The sequence below is a fragment of the Oryx dammah genome, unplaced genomic scaffold (assembly GCF_014754425.2).
Source record: "Oryx dammah isolate SB20612 unplaced genomic scaffold, SCBI_Odam_1.1 HiC_scaffold_1, whole genome shotgun sequence".
NCBI lineage: Eukaryota > Metazoa > Chordata > Mammalia > Artiodactyla > Bovidae > Oryx > Oryx dammah.
In genome coordinates, this window is record NW_024070185.1 from 82,319,201 (window position 1) to 82,342,649 (window position 23,449).

General features: G+C 38.1%; 1 protein-coding gene across 2 annotated transcripts in view; it reads right to left on the reverse strand.

The window, feature by feature from the left end:
- Positions 1-587: 587 nt before the first annotated feature.
- Positions 588-23,449, reverse strand: part of IARS1 (isoleucyl-tRNA synthetase 1) — an 81,127-nt gene continuing 58,265 nt past the window's right edge. The window contains exons 26-34 of one of the 2 annotated variants that reach the window (XM_040245571.1): positions 22,371-22,545; positions 19,708-19,820; positions 14,644-14,739; positions 13,675-13,851; positions 12,840-12,945; positions 10,729-10,854; positions 8,203-8,346; positions 7,364-7,516; positions 588-2,174 (exon numbers count right to left, since the gene is read on the reverse strand). In XM_040245571.1, the coding sequence (XP_040101505.1) occupies positions 2,092-2,174; positions 7,364-7,516; positions 8,203-8,346; positions 10,729-10,854; positions 12,840-12,945; positions 13,675-13,851; positions 14,644-14,739; positions 19,708-19,820; positions 22,371-22,545 (1,173 nt within the window). In that variant the 3' untranslated portion in view covers positions 588-2,091. Of the gene's footprint in view, positions 2,175-7,363; positions 7,517-8,202; positions 8,347-10,728; positions 10,881-12,839; positions 12,946-13,674; positions 13,852-14,643; positions 14,740-19,707; positions 19,821-22,370; positions 22,546-23,449 lie in introns of both variants that reach the window. The other variant, XR_005721838.1, reaches the window with a different exon arrangement.

A 23,449-nucleotide genomic window follows, 5' to 3' on the forward strand; every position in this document is an offset into this window, starting at 1 on the left:
AGGCAGTGTGTGCCCGTTTTCTAACTGCGAAGTTGCTTTTTGTCCCCTTTCCATACTTTATACTTTTTTGATGTCAATCATGAAGTACAGCCCACTCCCAGGGTATGGGGAGTTAAGGCGTACCACCTTGAGGGGGAACATCTATATCAATTATGTGGAATTTTACCAAGATCTGTCTCACCTCTCTCATTTATTCACTCAATCATTTATATCGGCATGTACTCACTGATGTTTATTTTATACTTTGGATTTTAATTCAATCCTAAATTACAGTTTTGTTCAAACTGTTCCAGCTTTGGCCACTGGAGGCTCTTTCAGATTGGCTTCTGACCCTCTGACATGCAAAAAACAACTTAGCTATTTTTAAGGATCAAGCTTAGTATGTTAATTATATTCACATTGTGCAAAAGACCTCTAGAACTTTTCAAAACTTGCAAAACTATTCCCATTTCTCCCTCTCTGTAGCACCTGGTAACCATCACTGTGTTGCATTTCAATGAATTTGACTACTCTAGATCTAATCTCATACAAGTGGAATCACACAGCATTTATCTTTTTCTGACTGGCTTATTTCACTTTGCTTAATGTCCTCAAGGTTCATCCTTCTTTTTCAGGACTGCATAATGTTCAATTGTATGTATACATTACATTTTCTTGCTTCATTCATCCCTTAGTGGACATTTGAGTTGCTCCACCTCTTGGCTACTGTGAATATGTTGCAATGAACCTGGGTATGCAAATATTTCTTCAAGACCCTGCTTTTAATTCTTTTGGATATATACCCAGAAGTGGATTGCTGGATCATAGACATCAATACCTGTTCTACTTTTAATTTTCGAGGAACCTCTATACTCTTTTCCATAGTGACTGCAACATTCTACATTCCCACCAACAGTGCACAAGGATGCTAGTTTCTCTGACCCTTGCCAACACTTGTTACCTTGTGTGGTTTCCTCCACCTCTGTGGGTTTGGATTTGAATGCATTTATTCTAGTGGCTAGAGCCACATGATTCAGAGTTCCTTTCAGGAGAATCTGAGGTAGGGAGTATAGCTGGCTCATCTAGCTACTAGATTTTCAGATCAGTGGATACATTTGTGCTGAGGCCACAGTCCCCTTCAGCCACTGACTCAGTAAGACATGGTCCAAAGTCAGGTCATTTCTGCCTAACTCTGGACTCCTCCTGAAGGCTCTGCCTTTGTCTTAAACCCTTCCCTTTATCTTTTGTATATGAGAAAGATACCCTTCCCCTAATAGATTCTTGCACATCTAATTTTGTCTTGGCATCTACTTCTCTGACACAGCCATTTTTGGGAAGAAGTAAAATTAGATATTTAGTTTACTACCATAATTTAACTATTAGGACAATTGCTTCAAATCACCCTCTTTAGCTTGCTGACGTTAACATGGTCATAGCTCTGGAAATGATTTGGTGTCAAATGTGTTTCAAAAGTAATCTGAAGAGTTTTAGAAATAAATTTCTTTCAATGAAAAGAAAAAAAAGATATTTAGTCTAGTGTCTTAATATGGAAGTGACTATTAAGTTTTGAGTTCTTTAAAGATGGAAGAATGAATTACTTCTAACATATTTATTATCTGAGAGAAAGTTTATTGTTCTGATTTACTGAAACTTAAAATATTCCATTAAATTACCCAGGAAAATCCAGGTAGCAAAAAATATATAACACTGTCCATTCCTTTAAGAGATTTCAAACAAGTTTTAAAAGGCCACAGAACTATATATAAATATATGAGTGTGTGTGTGTGTGGACACACACACTATACCATTTAAACTACTTCTATATTCTATACTTAAAATTTCAAGTACAGCAGCCTACTTTTTAGAGCTGAGGTAACACCAACTTTCCCTCAACATAACTGCATAGGTGTTTAAGGTTAAGTATGAATACTACTGTGAAGTCTCAAGTCACCTGATCAATTCCATTTTGATTTTAGGTAAAAAGCAATATATTATACATGCATCTGAATGAAACATCTTCAATATGTCTGTGTCCATGTGTCTGTTTCAGTGGAGGGGGGAAGAACAGGTATATGCCAGGGAAACGTTGACTGAACCACAGATAACTGAAATTTAGAAGTCTGCTGTAGTTGGTAACACAGAAACATACACAGTCTTCGTATTCAAAGTCTTCATAGGGATTTCTTCTGTAATTTCTAGAATGGAAAGAAGAAGTTTTAAGGAAATAATTTTTCTATCTATTCTGGATGAACATTAAAAAAAAAAGTTAACTGCCTGGCTAGCAAGATATTCGTCCTTACCTTAAGGGAAGCCTAAACTTTGTCTCCACTACTGGGGGGGTACTTTTTCCTGAATGACCAGAGTATCTTTTGTTATATATTGTGAACACACCTAGTAGTTTATGCTAATGAGATGACAATGAGATGACTCAGGGTGGAGCTGGCCACACCAGAAAGAACAATCATATGAGCAATTATACCTATGTAATGAAGTCTTAATATAAACTCTGGACACCAAGGCTCAGGTGAGCTTCTCTGGTTGGTAATACACTGTACATACTACTGTCATGCTCTGGGGCTAGGAGGAGGTAACACTGTCCATGTCTCCTTTGGGAGAGACGATCTGAAGTTACATACTTGGAGTCCCTTCCAGATTTGGCCCTGTGCATCTCTTCTCTTTGCCTGATTCTAGTTTTTTTTTCCTTTCCCTATAATAAATGTAGTCATGAGTACAGCAGCTTCCATAAGTTCTGTGAATCCTGTTTGTAATTATCAAACCTGAGGGTGATTCTTAGAAACTCTCTGGAATGTGCAGTTGGTGCCAGAGCGACCAGAGCCTCGTCTGAAATCTTGTGTCTGCCTAACTCCTAATACTTGGGGTTAGAAGTTTTAGGCAGATTTCTAGAGGACTGTGCCCTTAACTTAACTAATCTTAACTAATCTGAGTACTGACCAAGATGTACCTAGACCCTCATCAAATAGTATTTTCTTTTTTTTTTAATGCATGAATTCCTTTATTGAAAATATTGGGCTAGCACTGCATTACATACACTCAATATCCATAAATGAAGGGCTATATATGTCTGATTGGACAATATTGTCAAACAGTATTTTCTATGTCTACAGAAAAGGCCTAGACTCAATTCTAAGCAAGTAGCTCAGAGTTGTGGTTTCTAAATACTAACACCTTACAATAGGAAGGACAGTCAGTTCCAAGCTTAGGGGAGAAAGAGTACATGATAAACCAAGGACACTTACAATGTTAGAAAGCAAAAAGTTATCAAAGACTGAAGGCTCAGGTCAAAAGATACAAGAGACAATACGACTAAAGATAAAAAATTTGAGCATCCAAAAGTATAACACAGATGTTATAAGTCAAAACACACTGAATACATAAAAGCTCAAAGAAAATGGGGAGAGAAAGAAGGAGAGAGACAAAGAGAAAGAGAGAGAGAAAAAAAGAAAGCTACAACTACTGAGCCTATGAGCATCGGAGCCCACAGGCCACAATGAAAGAGCCCATGCAGGGCAACTACTGAGCTTGTGTGCCACAACTAGAATGTCTGTGTGCTGCAACTAAAACCCAACACAGCTAAATTAAAAACAAACAAAGTGTCCCTGTATACTGGATAATTTAGAAAGCCACACGCATGCCCAGAGCAGTCTGTACACATAGAGAGACCTGAGAAGACCCTAGGCATTCGATTCTGATAAAGATAAAAGGCTTTTTTGGCCAAAGGTGGCTGACTTTCAGGACTCAGTGTGGAAAAAAAAGAGAAGCCTACAGCAGGGCCTGGCAGAGTTGAAGGAGTGGCCCAGAAAAGAGCCAATCTTCAAAGACTAGGAGAAGTGGGTACTTCGTTTTTAAACTTTTAGTTCCTGGAGGTCAAAAAAACTCTTGTCAAGATATTAATAAAGGAACTATTTTTTAAATAGTTTGGAAAAGTCATAAATAGATGGCTATAGCCTTCAACCATCAAAAACAGCAAACCCTGGGGAGGAGAACCTGATTTCCAGAGTCACCACATTCAAATATCCAGTTCTCAACAACCAAAAAATTACAAGGCATACAAAATATAGGAAAGTACAGCCCATTCACAGGAAAACATAATTAACAGAATCTGTCCCTGAGAAAATGCAGATACCTTAACTTAATAGACAGACTGTCTTAATCAACTGTCTTAAATGGAAAACAACACACTAATGGAAAGGCCAATGGGAACCACAGACAAAGAACTAAAAAGCCACGAAAACTATCAACAAAATGAGAATATCAATAGAGAAATTATAAAAAGGAATTAAACAGAAATAGTGGAAATGAAAAGTACAATAACTGAAATTAAAAGTCACTTAAGGGACTTCCCTAGCAGGCCCCTGGTCCCTTCTGGTGCAGTGGGTGAGGGTTCAATCCCTGGTCAGGGAGATAAGATCCCACATGCCTCATGGCCAAAAAACCCCAAAAAACATAAGACATACTGTAACAATTCCAATAAAGATTTTTAAATGGTTCACATCAAAAAATTCTTTTAAAAAAAGTCACTAGAGAAGTTTAACAACATAGTTTAGCAGACAGAAGAATCAGTGAACTTTAAGCTAGGACATGTGAAATCATCCAGTCTGAAGGAGAAGAAAAGAGAATGAAGAAAAGTGGACAGAACCTAAGAAGCCTGTGAGATACAGGCCAAGTGACCAACATACACATTATGGGAGTTTCAGGAAGAAAAGAATATAGAGAATATTTGAAAAAATAAAAACCAAATCATGAAAGCAGCAAAAGAGAGGCAAAATACCAGTGAAGTCACTCAGTTGTGTCTGACTCTTTGTGACCCCATGGACTACAACCCACCAGGCTCCTCCGTCCATGGGATTTTCCAGGCAAGAGTACTGGAGTGGGCTGCCATTTCCTTCTCCAGGGGATCTTCCCGACCCAGGGATTGAACCCGGGTCTCCCACATTGTAGGCAGACGCTTTTACCGTCTGAGCCACCAGGGAAGTCCCGGGGATCTTCAATAAGATTAAAAGATTAATTTCTAATCAGAAACCATGGGAACAACAAGGCAAAGGAGTAATATATTTAAAGTGCTAAAAGAAAAAACTATCAACAAAGAATTCTCCATTTAACAAAACAGAGTTTTTCTTCTTCTTAATTTTTTCTTCAAAAATTAAGGAACAATTAAGACATTTCCAAGTAAACAAAAATTGAGGGAGGAGATCATTACTACCAGCTCTGACCACAAAGAAACGCTACATGGATTGTTCAGGTTGAAAAGAAAGGGTGCCAGACAGCGAATCAAAGTCATATTGCTGCTGCTTTTAATTTTCAACCCCACTTTTTGTTTCCTACATGATTTAAAAGTAAATACATAAAACACAATTAAGAATTTATGTTTGGGGGCACATAATTAAAGATATAAATCCTGATAAGAATACAAATGGGGACAGAGCTATATAGAAGCAGAGTTTTTGTATGTTATAAAAGTCAAACTGGCATCAATTCAAACTAGACTGTTACAAATTTAAGATGTTAGTTGTAACCCCCATGGTAAACACTAGCATCTTAACAGAAAAAAAAAAAAAAAAAAACACAAAAGGAAGTGAGAAAATAGTACAATACAAAAAATAAACTAAACACAAAAGGTGACAATAATGGAGGAAATGAAGATAAAAAAGGTACAAGGCTCCGAGAAAAAATTTCCCAGTAAAATGTGAGAGCTTCTTCCTTATCAGTAACTATTACTTTTCTTTTTAACCAGAGCCTAACTGACCTAGAGAAAGAGAAATACCCATCTCTAGGCCCCTTCAGCCTTCCTTTCTCACCTAAAGAGGAAAAATTAAAAAGCTGAGTAAACACCTGTGAAGGTCACAGCTCAGAGGCATAGGCTCACTAAAGACTGAAAACTAACTTTAAAATTATAGAACACTTCTCCTCCCCACATACTCTACTACAACATCATAAGGGCTCCTGTATAATAGCGTATTACAGCTGAAGGGATGTGCAAAGCTCTGACCATATTTAAAAAGGAATCTCAAGGGAAACCATAAAACAACAGAAGGAAATTGGAGCCTCTGGAGCCTATAGCAACAATAAACAATTATAGCCTAATTCCTAGAAGATAAACATAAAACTTTACAATGAAGGCCTACCTTACCTCAGTTCCCTCTCCCCAAAACATCATGTACTGCTATCAACCAAATATCACAAGTTATTCTAAAAGGGAACACAGTAGGAAGAGATGAAGCAAGCCATCACCACTAGACTCAGATGTGGCAGAGATCTTCAAAGTATCAGATTGGGAATTGAAAATAACTAGGATTAATGTTAAGGATGCTAATAGAAAGGGTGGACAATGTTGAAGAACAGATGGGTATGTAAGCATAAAGATGGAAATTCTAAGGAAGAATTAAAAGGAAATGTTAGAAATCAAAACACTGTAACAGAAATGAAGAATGCATTATACCAAAAAATTTATACTCAAGAACAGCATATTCAAACTTCAAAAAAATCAAAGATATGACTATTTTGGGAAAGACAATGTCTAGTAACTTTCCACAAGTGCTGGGAGACGCAAATCTTGATTTAGAAACTCCAAAAGATCCCACGCTATAAGGCTGTAAAAATAAAAGGATGAAATGACAAAGGGTTTTGGGGATGACAAGAAGGATGGCTATTAATCAGAAAAAAAACAGATCCCATTAAGGGAAGCTACTTGAGGAAATGATTCCAGTAGCATTAGCATTAAAATGAACACCCATGTGAAACAGGATTATAGAACAGAACACAACGGGAGGGCTAAAAAGTCAACAGAGAAATTGCCGGAACAGCCACAGAAGCTGAAATCACAGAAGCAGATGATCTAAGTGGGAGTAAGAGAAAACCTATCTTTAGAGACACTAGCCTGTGTCTTGTCCTGACTCTCTGTCTTCTCAATTATGGAATGGAGAATGTCAACTAATGGCCTAACTCTTCATATTTTTATGCAGCTCACTGAGAAAAGGCATGCTTTATAAGCTGTAAAGGAGGAAGCACATAAAGTCAGTTATGTTTCCTTCAAGCTGTTATTTTAAGATACAGTGATCATTTCGAATCTCGGGGAAGAGGACAATTTTGGGATTAGCAAACAAGCTAACTTATCTAGAAGCGTATATTTTTAATAATATACCATTATATATTTTTAGATTATTTCCAAAGCAAAAAGTAATCATCCTTTTAATTATTATTAACATTCACAATATGGCAGATTTCTGGAGATAGCAAAAAAGTAAAAGAAAACAATAGCATTATCTCTTACACATATAATCTACAAATGATTGATGGCATCAAAATCTATTTTCAAGAAAATAAAAACAAAAATGAAAAAGAGTAGCATGTTCTAAAATCTCCTCACCTTCTGTTTGAGTCTCATTCAGAAACAGCTTTAGCTTCCTGCTCCGGAGGCCAAACATCTTGGCTGCTTCATACAGAAGACCTTGGTGGGTGAGCCCATTCTGTCCAAGTGGATTTTCAAGCAGAAGAGTGCCTACTGTTCCCATTAAACACTCTACAGAAAAATAAAAAAAGACTTAAATCCTGAGAGTTCACCCTCTCGCTGGTGGATCCCTACTGGAGGTGGTGACCAGATAGCTCTAGTGGGCACAGCAACAGGCTTGAAAGCCGGAAGTGGGTACAACAGTGGGATTAATTGTAGAAATAGAAACAATCTTAAATATTCCACTGGGGGAAAGGAGAAATGGAAGAAAAAACAATTAGTATAAGAGCCCAGGAGTTTAGGGAAGAGATATTCAGTAAACAGTCAAACTAAGCACGCGAAGACAGTAATAAATGTGCACAATGAGGATCTTAGAATATCAAGGAAAAACAAGTACCGATCTCGTCTGCTGATTATGTGGATACTTACAACAGTTCTCAGAATATATTTCAAGAGAAAAGGGGGAAAAATTAAAAATTACAATGGTTTGGCATTTAAACAATTTAGCTGTAATTTTTACCTAATCAATTTATCTTATTTCCTAACCATGTTAGATGGATGGGTGTTCTATATAAACACACCAAAGAAACAAGCCATGAATGTCCCCCAAAGAAATGTGGGAGTCTACATTTTAAATTACTAAGTTGAAACTGACGAAAAATCCATGTAAATCAGAAAGATTGAACATTAAAGGAAGCTTAACACCTAGCATTCCATTACCTGCCTGGTGAGTGTTCACAACTGGAGGAGGTACGCACCTTGTGGATCTGCATTCAAGAGCTGTAGGTTGATATACTGACAGAGAAGAGTACTAGGACTGTCACTCACAGACAGCGCTGATCCTGCGGTCACACACAGTGTTTTTCCACTAAGACTCAGTAAGTCGGTTTGGTTTTTTATTTCTAAAAATAACAGCAAAAGTAACAACAACAAAAAAACAATCATTCTTTTAGGGAGTTCAGAGCTGAAGTCATTCACTTTTTCTTACTTATTAAACTACTATGTACCTTTACAGTGATGCTTTCCACTTAATTTATATTTATTAAAGAACACTGCCTTTTCTATAAATTAGACATTAATGACATGCACATAGTAGGAAATCTTAATGCTGCAAAATAGAATAATATTCATAACTTATAAATAAGGCAAATTAATTTCCCCCTTTAGTATTTTTCCCTCCATACTATGCACATGCTCAGTCGCTCAGCTGGGTCTCTTTGTGACCCCATGGAGGGTAGCCCGCCAGGCTCCTCTGTCCATGGACTTTTCCAGGCAAGAATCCGGAAGGGGCTGCCATTTCCTACTCCAGAGGATCTTCCCAATCCAGGGATTAAACCCAAGATTCTTTTGTCTCCTGCACTGGTAGGTGGATTTTTTTATCACTGTGCCACCTGGGAAGGCCCACAGTATAGGTTCCTTTTAAAATGTCTTCCTATATAAACTTACCATGAAAAGAAACCTTACGTCAAAAAGATTATGGTCAGAAGGTAAACTAACTAATGAATATAGTCAACCATAGCAAGACACACAGAACAGACAGAGTGTAATTTCATTCAAATACAATTAAATATTGTTTCAATGGTAAAGAACCCGCCTGCCAAGGCAGGAGACGCAAGAGACGTGGGTTCAACCCGAGGCGGGAAGATCCCTGGAGAAGGAAAGGGGAGTTGGACACAAGGAACTGGACACAATTGAGCACAGCCATGCTAAACACTGCTTAAGGTAGAAGATTAGTTATAGTTACTATGCTCCTAAAGGTCAATGTGGGGCCTAGGCACTCCTCGGCTTTCATAGGCTGCCACTTGCTGGGTCAGAGGGGACAGCAAGCAGCCCACACTAACCTTTCCTGTAACCTCCCAACTTTCGAGCCAGGTACAAGAGCAACTCTCTGGCAAAGCTCTTCTGCAAGTCCACTGACTGTCAATGTTAGATGTGGCTAGACAGATGTGTTCCAGTCTTTTTCTTTCTTATTCTACAACGACTTGAGACAGAGATCCAAGCTGTCCACTGACTGATTTACCAGCTTCCCTTGGTGGATCTGAGTCAGAGATTTTTTCCCAGATCCTCCAATGAAACATCTTTCAGATCTTAATTTTCCAAGTTTTTCCCATATCAAGTTTGTGTCCCTTACTCAGCCCTTAAATGATACAACAACAAATGGTTTTCATGTTGCTTCTATCAATTTATAATCCAACAGTAAATGACAGTTCCTATTACATAATATCTCTGATAACATCCGATATTATGAAATTTTTCTGTTTTTTTGCCAATCTAGTTGCATGTAACACTATCTAATTGTGGTTTCTACTATTGAGGTAGAACAGTGTTTTCTTTATTGGCCACTTAGATTTCTTCTTTTAAGCTATTTAGACATTTCACAAAATGAACATTCAAATTTGTTAATTGAGTGTATTAGTTACCCATGGCTGCTGCAGAAATCACAAACCGAGGAGGGGAGTGGTGGAGGGTTAGGTAAGCAAGACAGCTTAAAACAACAAAAATGTATCATCTCAGTTTCCTGAAGGTGACACGTTAAAAATCTGTCAATAAGGCCATGCTCCCTCTTAAGCCTGTAAAGGAAGTCTTTCTTTTCTCCCTAACTTCTAGAGGTTCTCAGCAGTCTTTGATGTTTCTTGGCTTGCAGGTTTGCCCAATTCCAATTGCTGCCTCTGTCACCACACAGCCTTCTCTCTGTCTTCACATGGCCCTTTTCTTACAAGGACACATACTGGGGTAGTGCCCACCTTTACTCCAGTATTATGTTAACTAATTCTAATACATATGCAATGAACCTATTTTTCAAAGGTCACATTTGAGTGCACTGAGGGTAAATAAGAGGACTTCAACATATCTTTTTTTGGGTAGAGATGGTGGGGTATAGTATCACAGTTAAACCCATGACGGTAGGAGGAAATGTACTTATAATTCTTCACAAATTTATGTAGGCTTGTCTTCTTGAGAATTTGGACTTAAGATGCAGATACTATGTTTAATAAAGTTAAAACTCAAAAGGGAAGTCTCTGAAGCCTAGAATACATCACATGGCTAACAGGAAAGACAGCAGGATTAGAATCTTTATCTCCTATTAAGTTCAGTGTTCTATCAGCCATATCACACAAAGGAGGCACAAAGAGACACAGCAGGCAGAACTACTGTAGAGGCTAGCCCTGACTCAGTTAGGAAAAAGGCAAAGGTTATGTACGATAACTGTTACCAAATTAAGATCTTCACTGATTCACCTCATGTCAAAGGACACAGGTGAATACCTTTGACTTCCCACATACCTGTTTCACCATGGAAGACAGCCAGCTCTGTATTTTTTACACCAAAAATGCTAGTAACAACATTCTTCAGTTTTACAAGGTCCAACCTATTATCTCCTTTTGGATTTTCCAGAAGTAATACTCCACCTAAAAAGCCACAAATGTAAGTGAAACTGAAAAAAAAAGTTAAATTTGAATAAAAAGTCAAGGGGAACATCATCTATATATTTTCTTTGATCAATGTCTATTTACGTCTTCCCATTTTTTAATTAAAGTTTAAAAAACTGCTGAGTTTTGAGAGTTCTTTATATATTCTACATACATACATCCTTTGTTGTATATGTGGTTTGCAAAGATCTTCTACTAGTCTGTAGCTTTTTTTTTTTTTTTTAATCATTTTCACAGGATCTTTCACAAAGCAGGATTTAAAATTCAGAAGAAGTTCGACTTCCCAGTTTTTCTTTTTATGAATTGGACTAAGTCTTAAGAACTCTTTGCCTAATCCTGAATCCTAAAAATTTTGTTTTCTCCTAAATGTTTTATAGTATTATACTTATGTCTGTAATCCCTTTTAATTTACTCTCTGGATTAAGGTGTAATACACAGGTCTAGGACAATTTTTGCAGATGGATGTCTAACTGCCTGGTACCACATAATGAAAAGACTAGTCAATTAAATCACTTTTGCTGGCCTATTGAGTGCAGCATTATAACAGCATCATCTTTTTGAATTTGAAACAGCTCAGCTGGAATTCCACCATCTCCACTAACTTTGTTTGCAGTAATGTTTCCTAAGGCCCACTTGACTTCACACTCCAGGATGTCTGGCTCTAGGTGAGTGATTACACTGTTGTGGTTATCTGGGTCATTAAGACATGTTTTGTACAGTTCTTCTGTGTATTCTTGCCATCTCTTCTTAATATCTTCTGCATTGTTAGGTCCATACTGTTTCTGTCCTTTATCATGTCCACCTTTGCATGAAATATTCCATTGGGATCTGTTCACTTAAGAAGGCTTTCTTATTTCTCCTTGCTATTCTCTGGATTTCTGCATTCAGTTGGGTTTATCTTTCCTTTTCTCCTTTGCCTTTCACTTCTCTTCTCTTCTCAGCTATTTGTAAGGCCTCCTCAGACAAGGATTTTGCCTCTGCATTTCTTTTTCTTGGGGATAGTTTTGATCAGCACCTACTGCACAATGTTACAATCCTCTGTGCACAGTTCTTCAGGCACTCTAACAGATCTAATCCCTTGAATCTATTTGTCACTTCCACTGTATAATCATAAGGGATTTAATTTAGGTCATACCTGAATGGTTTAGTGGTTTTCCTTACTTCAATTTAAGTCTAAATTTTGCAATAAGGAGTGCGTGGTCCTAGAGCCTAGTTTATTCTGTTTAATTGGTTGGAGTAGAGCAGTTATGGTCTAGAAGTTTTCTTGTCTTGCGAGGTCGCCACTCTCCTGGTCCCCCCTGAAGAGAGAGCACAATTTTCTGTGTGTGTGTGTGTGTGTGTGTGCTTAGTCGTTTCAGTCATGTCTGACTCTTTGTGACCTCATGGACTATACCAGAGAGGCTCTTCTGTCCATGGGATTCTCTAGGCAAGAACTGGAATGGGTTGCCACGCCCTCCTCTAGGGGATCTTTCTGACTCAGGGATCGAACCTGCATCTCTTATGCTTCCTGCATTGACCACAGGGTTCTTTACCACTAGTGCCACCTGTGAACATTTTGTTGGAGTGTTTATATTCATGCCCGTTGGTCTTTCATGGTTGCCAGCTTCTTCAGCTTCGAGTCTGGGATGCATGAAGCAAAAAGAAAAACCAGAGAATTCTCCATCTTCTTACTTGATCCCAAGATCCTTAGTTGGTCTGCCTTCCTCCCTCCACCATTAAGAGTCTTCTTATGTTTGTTTTTATGTATCATGTCTAGGGTGTTTAGCTGTACTTTGTAGGAAGAACAGGGAAAAGTATGTCTACTTCATCTTCCTAGAAGTGGAAGTTCAATCATTTACTTTTGTGGATTCATTACATGATAATTAGAAAAAGTTACTCGATTTTACCAATTATAATAGCCTTAAAAACATTCGTAAGTTTAACTAAAAAGTAAAATACAAACTATGGAATTCATTTACTCTTACCTTGCTCACTGCCACTTGTACAAACGTTAAGATTGACATATGCACAAGCAGGGCCAGGCGTGGAAGATCCTTTGGTGAGTGTAATTTCCAGGTCAGACCCTTTTAACTAAGCATATGAGAAAATGTGACTGGGTAACTATAGCATCTGATCACAGTGTCACCAACTAAGATAGCAACTATTCAGCAAGAATAAGAGCTCTACACAATTCTGAGAGCATATTTAATCTAATTACTAAAACAGCCAAGAGCTACATTTCCCCTCACTTTTATCTTGTTCTTTCCCATTGAAAAGACAGTCACATTCAGGGCCTGCTTGTCTGTTCCATTTGTCCCATACAAAATAGGATCAATACAAGGTACATATGACTGAATAAATGACTAACTGATATAGAAAAGATTTTTTTTCTTTCAGACATATTTCTGAATTACTGGCCAATATCTTTCATATCTTGGTCAGATTTTCACAATTATATCTAAAATGTACCAACAAGAAATTCAATTATAATTCTATGTATAACTTACTACCATAAAAGTAAACTGCTTTTCAAGTCAATTGCTGTTTACAAAATACTAATTTTTATGGTTTTAGATAAGACAGCATCATAAAGTCATCTAACAATTCTTATGTATGTCCTGGTTACCTTTTCCAAGAGAATAGCTCTAATTTTCTTTCTTCTCTTTTAGACCTCACCTTCCAATCCTATTCACTATTCTCTAGAGCAACACTTCAAGACTAAGTACTATACTAATTGCTACCAGGGGAGAAACCATCAATATATGACTACAAAAACTTAACCTTAAATCACTTACTAGTTCAACAGAATTCAGAACTTACCTGCATTTTTTCTTGAATAAGTATTTCATCTGATATAGGAACTGGATATGGCTTCAAAGGAGACTTTATGGTGGCAAATATGAAGTCTGTGTGGCTTTCGATAACATTATTCAGATACTTTCCCTCAGAAGTTGCTTTATAATAAACTGATATTTCATCAGTTGGAACCAGACTGCACTGAAAGCACATAAAGAAAATTTAAAAGGGAAGCACACTTGTCAATTAAAACATAAAACACTGTTAAATAGAGCTGACGATCCCACACTGAATCATTATGGAAGGGTACGATATCCTGACAAATTCTCTGAAAAAAAAGCAAGAATTCACAAAGCTTTTAATTGAGACATAGTTCATAAGCATACCATTATCTGCTGGAGTGGCTACCTCAGACCCTGAACTCAGTCTCAAAAACCTGACCAGATGAGGACAACTTGTGGGGGGCCCTCCCTGAGACAGAAACTCTCTGGCTCTCTCACCCAGTAAGGAAAGGCAATGGGTTTTGTGCACTTGCTCTGGCTCTCAGCTTCTTGAATGAGGAAGAACCACCTCATTCCATCCAGATCCAACAATCTCTCTCTCCCCTGAGCTAAGAACCCTTCCACACTGAGTGCACTTCTACTCTTCCTCAGAGGTGTTTGCTGTCATCTCTGATAACCGTATGTGCCAGTCAGGGGGACTATCTATCCAGAAGATGGTTTTGTGGATGCCCTAAGGAACTGAAAAAGGAAGACAAGGAGCACATGTCAACAGAAAGCTTCCGATCAGAGAAACAAGAGTCACAATTAGCTTGGGAGCGAACAAGGAAAGGGAAAAGAGGCCTAAGAAGTATAATCTGAATGGATCATAGATCAGTGACAATCAATAATAAACTACCGTGGTTTATATTACCTGTGTCTCTCTCCCAGCAAGCAAAACAAAAACCCAAACAAAACTCTAAACAGTAGCTTATCTTTAATCTCACAAACTGACCTTTTTGCGAAGTTTCTGAATACGATTGATGACTTCCCGAGCCATTCCTTCATCCACCATTGACTGGTCAGGGGTGACATCTAAAAGAACCAAAACCTGTAGGAATGAACAGTGTACACCATGACAATCAAATATAGAAAAAACAGTTCTTTCAAACTCAGCAAAATGGTGTTTAAATTCTTAGAAGTCTATAATGCAGCACCATTCAATCACAAAACTGAGCCAAAGACATAAAATTAGTCTCTTTATAATTTGAGTCCTCTGTTGTAAACAGTTATTTTCTCATCTGGAGGAAAAGGTGCAACTTTTCATTTTTTTTCTGAAGGATGTTGCTCACAGGAGATGTCCTGAGACCAACTTAAACCATTTCAGTATTCTTGCCTTGAGAACCCCATGGACAGTATGAAAAGGCAAAAAAGATTTAACACCGGAAGATGAGCCCTCCAGGTCAGTAGGTGTCCAATATACTAATAGGGAAGAAGAGAGAAATAGCTCTAGAAAGAATGAAGAGGCTGTGCCAAAGCAGAAACAATGCTTAGTTGTGAATGTGTCTGATGGTGAAAATAAAGTCTGATGCTGTAAAGAGGAATCTGGAAAGTTTGATCCAGAGGTCAAGGTAAACTGGACGTGGTAAAACAGTAGATGGCAAAAGTGAACACTGACATATTAGGAATCAGGGAAGTACAATGGATGGGAATGGGAGAATTTAATTCAGATGATCATTATATCTATACTGTGGGCAAGAATCCCTTGGAAGAAATGGAGTAGCCCTCATGGTCAATAAGAGTCCAAAATGCAGTACTTGGGTGCAATCTCAAAAACGACAGAATGATCTTGGTTCCCTTCTAAGGCAAATCATTCAACATTACAGTAATCCAAGTCTATGCCCTACCACTACTGTCAAAGAAGCTGAAGTTGACTGCTTCTATGAAGACCTATAAAACCTCTAGAACAAACACCAAAAAAAGAGGGCCTTTTCATCACAGGGGGCCAGAAAGCAAAAGTAGGAAGTCAAGAGATACCTGGAGTAACAGGCAAGTTAGGCCTTAGAGTAGAAAATGAAGCAGGGCAAAGGCTAACAGAATTTTGTCAAGAGAACACACTGGTCATAGCAAATACCCTCTTCCAACAACACAAGAGACAACTCTACACATGGATATCAACAAACGGTCAACACTGAAATCAGATTAATCATATTCTTTGTTGCCAAGGATGGAGAAGTTCTTTACAGTTAGCAAAAACAAGCCCTGAAGTAAACTGTGGCTCAGATCATGAGCTCCTTATTGCCAAATTCAGACTTAAATTGAAGAAAGTAGGAAAAACCACAAGACCATTCAGGTATGACTTAATCAAATCCCTTATGATTATACAGTGGCAGTGACAAATAGATTGAAGGGCCTAGATCTGGTAGACAGAGTGCCTCATACACTATGGATGAAGGTTTGTAACACTGTACAGGAGGTGATAACGAAAACCATCCCCAAGGAAAAGAAATGCAAGAAGGCAAGTGGTTGTCTGAGGAGGACTTACAAATAGCTGAGAAAAAGAGAAGCAAAAGGCAAAGTAGAAAGGGAAAGATATACCCAACTGAATGCAGAATTCCAAAGAATAGCATGGAGATAAGAACGCCTTTAAAAAAGAACAATACCATGAAACAGAGGAAAATAATAGAATGGGAAAGACTAGAGAACTCCAAAAAATTAAGTACCAAGGGAACACTTCATGCAAAGATGGGTACAATAAAGGACAGAAATGGTAAGGACCTAACTGAAACAGAAGAGATTAAGAAGAGGTGGCAAGAATACACAGAAGAACTATAGAAAAAAGATATTAATGACCTGGATAACCATGATGGTATGATCACTCACCTACAGCCAGAAATCCTGGAGTGTGAAGTCAAGTGGGTCTTAGGAAGGATCATTAAGAACAAAGCTAGTGGAGGTGACGGAACTCCAGTTGAGCTATTTCAAATCCTAAAAGATGATGCTATGAAAGTGCTGCACTCAATATGGCAGCAAATTTGGAAAACTCAGCAGTGGCCACAAGACTGGAAAAGGTCGGTTTTCATTCCAATACCAAAGAAGTGCAATGCCAAAGAATGTTCAAACTACCATACAATTGTGCTCATTTCACATGCTGCTGCTGCTGCTGCTAAGTCGCTTCTGTCGTGTCCGACTCTGTGTGACCTCATAGATGGCAGCCCACCGGCTCCACTGTCCCTGGGGTTCTCCAGACAAGAACACTGGAGTGGGTTGCCATTTCCTTCTCCAATGCATGAAAGTGAAAAGTGAAGTCGCTCAGTCGTGTCCGACTCTTCTAGAAAGGTAATACTCAAAATCCTGCAAGACAGGCTTCCACAGTATATGAACCAAGAAATTTCAGATGTACAGCCTGGATTTAGAAAAGGCAGAGGAAGCAACAGATCAAATTGTTGACATATGCTGGATCATAAAGAAAGCAAGGGAATTCCAGGAAACCATCTACTTCTGTTTCATTAACTATGCTAAATCCTTTGACTGTGTTTATCACAACAAACTGTGAGAAATCTTAAATAGATGGGACTACCAGACCATCTTAGCTGCCTCCTGAAAAACCTATATGCAGGTCAAAAAGTAGCAGTTAGAACAGGACATGGAACAGTGGATTGGTTCCAAATTGGGAAAGGAATATGTCAAGGCTATATATTGTCAAACTGCTTATTTAACTTATGTAGAGTACATCATGTGAAATGCTGGGCCAGCTGACTTACAAGCTGGAATCAAGATAGCCAGCAGAAATACCAACAACCACAGATGACATCACTGTAAAGGCTGAAAAAGAGGAAGTAAAGAACCTCTTAATGATGGAGAAAGAGGGTGAAAAGCTGGCTTAAAATTCAACATTCAAAAAATAAAGATCATGGCATCCAGTCCCATCACTTCCTGGCAAACAGATGAGGAAAAAGTGGAAAGAGTGGCAGATTTTATTTTTTTGAGCTCCAAAATCACTGTGCACGGTGACAGCAGCCACAAAATTAAGAGACACTTGCTCTTTGGAAGAAAAGCTATGACAAACCAAGAGAGCATATTAAAAAGTAGAGACACCACTTGGCTGACAAAATTCTGTATACTCAAAGCTATGGTTTTTCTAGCAGTCACGTACGGATGTGAGAGCTGGACCGCAGTCACGTATGGATGTGAGAGCTGGACCATAAAGAAGGCTGAGTGCCAAAGAATTGATGCTTTTGAACTGTGGTGCTGGAGAAGACTCTTGAGAGTCCTTTGGACAGCAAGGAGATCAAACCAGTCAATCCAAAAGGAAATCAACCTTGAATATTCACTGAATGTACTGATGCTGAAGCTCCAGTACTTTGGCCACCTGATAAAGAGCCTACTCATTGGAAAAGATCCTGAATCTGGGAAAGGTTGAGGGCAGGAGGAGAAATCGGCAACAGAGGATGAGATGATTGGATGGCATCATTGACTCAATGGAGATGACTTTGGTCAAATTTCGGGAGACAGTGAAGGACAGGGAAAGCAGGTATGCTGCAGTTCATGGGTTGCAAACAATCAGACATGACTTAGCAACTGAGCAACAATAACAACATGTAACTCTGCTTTCTGTCTAATAAGTAATATCAACTCTGCTAATAAATAAAATCACCAATCATGAAGCTATTACAGCAGCGTAACTTTTCATAATAGATTCACCACAAACAAGTGAACTGAAGACCTCAAAGCAGCCATCTCTGTTGTTTTCTTTAACCATGACCTATTCTATCCACTGGTTTGTTTGTGCAGTTCAAGACACAATTTCTATAATGGGCCACAACACTTTTTAAAATGCCACCTTCCTGTCAACTTTATCCACTATTTCATCTTCTCTGTCATAAAGGTTGTCAATGATGATGTGGTAATAATGACAGTATCACTTCTACTATAGAGGAGAATATATATATATGAATTAGGTACCATCCCCATTTACATTTTTGAGGACACTCAAAGATAACAAACTTGCTCCATTTTATGAAGACGCACAGGAGGTAAACTGAAAATGGATAAATCACGGCAGGGTAACCATGGCCCACAATATACAAATTACATTAAGAAACTCAAAAGCATCACAAGACATTTCCTTAAGTACAGACAATCTCTTCAGGCCTCTCGTATTTGGCTGTGATCAGAACAGACTACATCTTCTTGCTGGTTACAAAACTTCTTCCTTGGCCCCAATTCCTTCTTTTGTAGTTTTCTCACCTTTAGCTCCTTACATTGCCTGCCCACGTGGAGTTCTGTCTACATCATATTTAAGACTCTGTGTATGGCAATTCCCCAGCAATTCAGTGGTTAGAGCTCAGTGCTTTCACTGCTGGGGGCCCAGGTTCAATCCTTCGTTGAGGAATTAAGATCCCATAAGCTGCACAGTGCGGCCAAAAAAAAAAAAGACCTCATGTAAAGGCTGACTAAACTCATACGAGGTATTCTCCCATCATCCACCATATGTGGAATATTAAGCACAGAGGAACTCCAGCAGATCCCTTACTCTCACATTAGAGATCTTAAAATCTATCTGTCTGGAGAAGTGAAGAGTGAGAAGTGAGAAGTGGTCAAGAGTGAAGAGAGATGCTGTGATCCATCACAACAAAAAAACCCAGACCCCAGAATCCATAACTGTCTGTGCATCCTCTTCAAGGGATGCTCTCTAACCACTCCCACTTCTACTCCAGACTTAGCCCTTCCCTGTACTTATTTCTACCAGATAACTTACCAAGTAGAATAATAAGAACAAACTTAACTTTTCTATCTCCATGACTGACCCATTCCTTGAAGGGTAGGATTACATCTTCCACATTTTTGTATGACCTGGCACTTATTGGCATGCAAAGTCACAAAATATCTATTTATATATCCATTAAAGAAATGTATATGTCAAGAAGCTGTAATAGAGAAGTTTAATAAGGCCAATCTAAAATAAAAGCTATTTTACACTGAGACAAGCTGCCAATACTGTCAGGAGGAGCATAGGTGAGTATTTTTTTCCTCTGATCTTATCTTTTGGTAAATGTTCTAGGGACTAGAAAAATACCTGGGCATCCGAGTGTGCTTCAAACTGTGTTGTTCCACCTGTTGCCTGATCAAAGGTGTATATGAGACGGATATCTTCTTCATGCAATTCATGGCCTTCCACAACAATGGTCCCTATTGGAAAAGCAACTGTCACTGTTACTCAATCAGTAACCCACTCCTCAAGCTGCCCTGCTACCAATATACTGTGACACTCTAATAAAAACTTCAAACCATCAAGCTACAGTCTTTAAGAGATTATGTCTTTCTGACTCATGTCACTGTTGTAGTCAAGCATGAGATAAACTTTCCTTAGACTACACCATGCCATCTTAAGACCATTTAAATCATCAATATCTACTGCTGTATATAAGCTCCTAGATTCAAAAACATGTGCCAGAGGCAACAAATGAATCCCCATCATAAACATAAGCAGCAAGCTATAATGAAGAAAGCACAGTCTATAGAGTCAAACTAGACTTAGGCCTACCACTCAAAGGTGGTAAAACCCTGGTGTTCTTCTATCTGCCTATCCAGGTACAGTCAGGGTAAAGAGAGGTAGACAGTGTGAAGGTCTGAGCATCATACCTACTCATGGTAGGCAGAACATATAAACAGCTGAGGATGGCAATTCCCATTTCCCATACCATTTACTATAGTAATTCACAAAACAATCTTCTGGGTCTTTGAGCAATGGGCTGTCATCTTCACTTTATGTCTCTGTATTCTAAAAACTGCCTTCCATCAATATGGAACAGTTCACTCAGAAACTACAGTTTAAAAACTACAGGCTTTCAGTTTCAAATAAAGCTTATTTCAGGAATTTTTTAATATTTTGCCTAATTGGTGAAACAACTTGAGATTTATGATCTGACGGCTGATCAAAGATTTTGTTAATTTAACAAATCAAGCTGAATTAGTACTGATTCAACTTTTAGTTGCTAGTCTCTAATGTTTTGTATATCTAAAAATTTGGGGAATCTTATGGACACTTCCCCTAGTTTCCATAACTACTCATCTGAGTTATGAATCCTTAAATCTTTCTTCATGACACTTCCATGCTTATGATTTTCAATTTCAGAGGGAACTCAAACAATCAAACACCTTGTAACTTAGGATTGCTGCAGGAAGTCAAACAGCTGTAATTAGACCATATATGATTCTAATCATGGCAGAGGTCAGAACTCCTGGGCACCTGGAACAGCTTCCTAAAGACTTCCTTCAGCACACTTATCAAAAATATGATTATATCCATACATCTTTAGCGTCTACCAGCACCATGAGGGTAAGGACAATGTCTGTCTTATTCAACTCTGTGTTCTCAGTGTCAACAAAACAGAAGGGCTTTAAAAAATATTTGCTGAATGAATGACTCCACTCTTGCTCAATTGAGAACAAAATATGTAGATATTTTAGAGAAACATTCTAAGTTCTGACACAGTTTTGGAAGAAGCTCCAAACCTCAATGCTAAATCCCTTTCATTAAAAATACTTAAGTATTTAAAAATTAAAATTTTGAATTAAAATTAAAACATAACTTTCTTCTTTGAATATCTTCTGGTCTTCATTCTGGCAACTCTAGTCATCTTTTTCTCTACAAGCAGCATCTGACAAGGGTTAACATTCTATACCACTGGCTGGTGAATCTGAAGAGTTTTGCTCTGTCATTAGGGTAGATTTTTCCAGGCCCATATTAGCACTTATAGAATTTAATGGTAACTTACAATTTACCCATCTGACTCAATGATTTCAAGCACAAACCTAGCTGAAGGTGAAAGTGAAAGCCACTCAGTTGTGTCCGACTCTTGAGACCCCATGGACTGTATAATCCATGGAATTCTCCAAGCCAGAATACTGGAGTGGGTAGCCTTTTCCTTCTCCAGGGGATTTTTCCAAACCAGGGTTCAAACCCAGGTCTCCCGTACTGCGGGCCGATTCTTTACCAGCTGAGCCACAAGGGAAGCCCAAGAATACTGGAGTGGGTAGCCTATCCCTTCTCCAGTGGATCTTCCCGAACCAGGAATGGAACTGGGGTCCCCTGCACTCCAGGCGGATTCTTTAACAACTGAGCCATGAGGGAAGCCCCTAAACCTAGCTAGAATGAATCAATTCCACAAAACATCTACGTGTGAAAACATTCACTGAAATATTAGTTATACTGTTAAAAGAATGGAAACACTGAAAGCACCAACAATAAAAGACTGGTTAAAAAAATACCAGGTATCCACAGGAAGGAAAATTTTTGCAACACTTATTGAAATAGCATTTTAAAGACTGACAAAACACAGAAATGTTTATAATGTAAAGTGAAAATGCAAAATAAAAAGGTAAATGAAAACCAAATAATGTAAATATTAAAAAATGAAAAATGTGAAATAAATTATAGGGTGATTTCCATTTTGTAAAGCTATAATTATATGACTACATATGTATGTAGGAGGAACTAAATCAGAATTTTAACAGTGAACTAAATCAGAATTTCAATCTACATTAAAGGGATGGGTGATGGGTTATGGGTCATTTTAAATAAATTAGCAGAATTATTCATAAATATTTTTATGAACAGAAAAAAAAAGTTCTAATTTAAGGGAAGGCTGTAACAGTAGAAATCAAAGAGGAGGCTAAGTACGAGATATCCAGCAGGTTGAGGACACAAGTGGTGCCCACAATGAAACAGATGCCCACCATTTTCCTGGAACCGCTCCAGCTCCTCATTGCTCAGCTGTTTGATGGATGTCATTACCATCTTGAAAGCTCCTTTCAGACGCTTCCCCAGGACCATGTGATCTGGCTCTGCCCTTAGGCGAATGCCATATTTGTTTTTATCTGTAGATAATGTAACTTTTCGAACATTCAACTCCTGTATTTGATAGACATACAAAAACAAAAATGAAACAAATGAAAATATGTCCACAAAAACTTGAATACAAATATTTATAGCAATAACCAAAAACTGGAAACAACCCAAATGCTGATCGACTATGAAAGGATAAATAACGTGGTATATCCACCTAGTGGACTATCATTTAGCAATATAAAGGAAAGAAGCATTAATACGTGCTGTAACATGAATGACCCTTGGTGCTAAGTCACAGAAGCCAGACACAGAAGCCCACATATTGTATGACTTCATCTACAGAAAATGTCCAGAGTGAGCACACCCAGAGACAGAAAACAGTTTTGTATTTGCCAGGGGACTGTAGGATCCTGAGGGGAAATGATGCATGAATGATAATTTGGGGTCTCTAGCTGGGGTGATGAAAATTCTACAAAATTGTGGTGATGACTGCACAACCCTAACTCAATTAACAAGGACCGTAGCATTAGAAATACGGACTTCATGTCTCAGGGGTAACCTTTGCTCGAGCAAATTAACTATCAATTAACCAGAAGAATCAGTTAATCATAGTATTTCATGTCTCCATCATGCTAGCAAGTTAAGGATTACTAATGTAGTAGGAAATGGTGACTACACAGTAGGAAATAAGAAAATGAAGTATCATGGAACTGCCAACTGAAGCAAATTATATGGAAATGTTTTGCCATTATACATTACTATATTATTTGATCTCAGAGTGCTCAAGATATTTAAGTATATTCTATTTTTATCCATATCTTAAGCATTTTTTACATAATTTATATCTCCTTAGTTATAACCTCTTAAATTTCTGAAGAGTTTTATAAACACTACTTATCCAGAATTCTCAAGTAATTCAAAACCAAATATAGAAATTATTTTCTATCCTTAAATATTATCTGTGAAA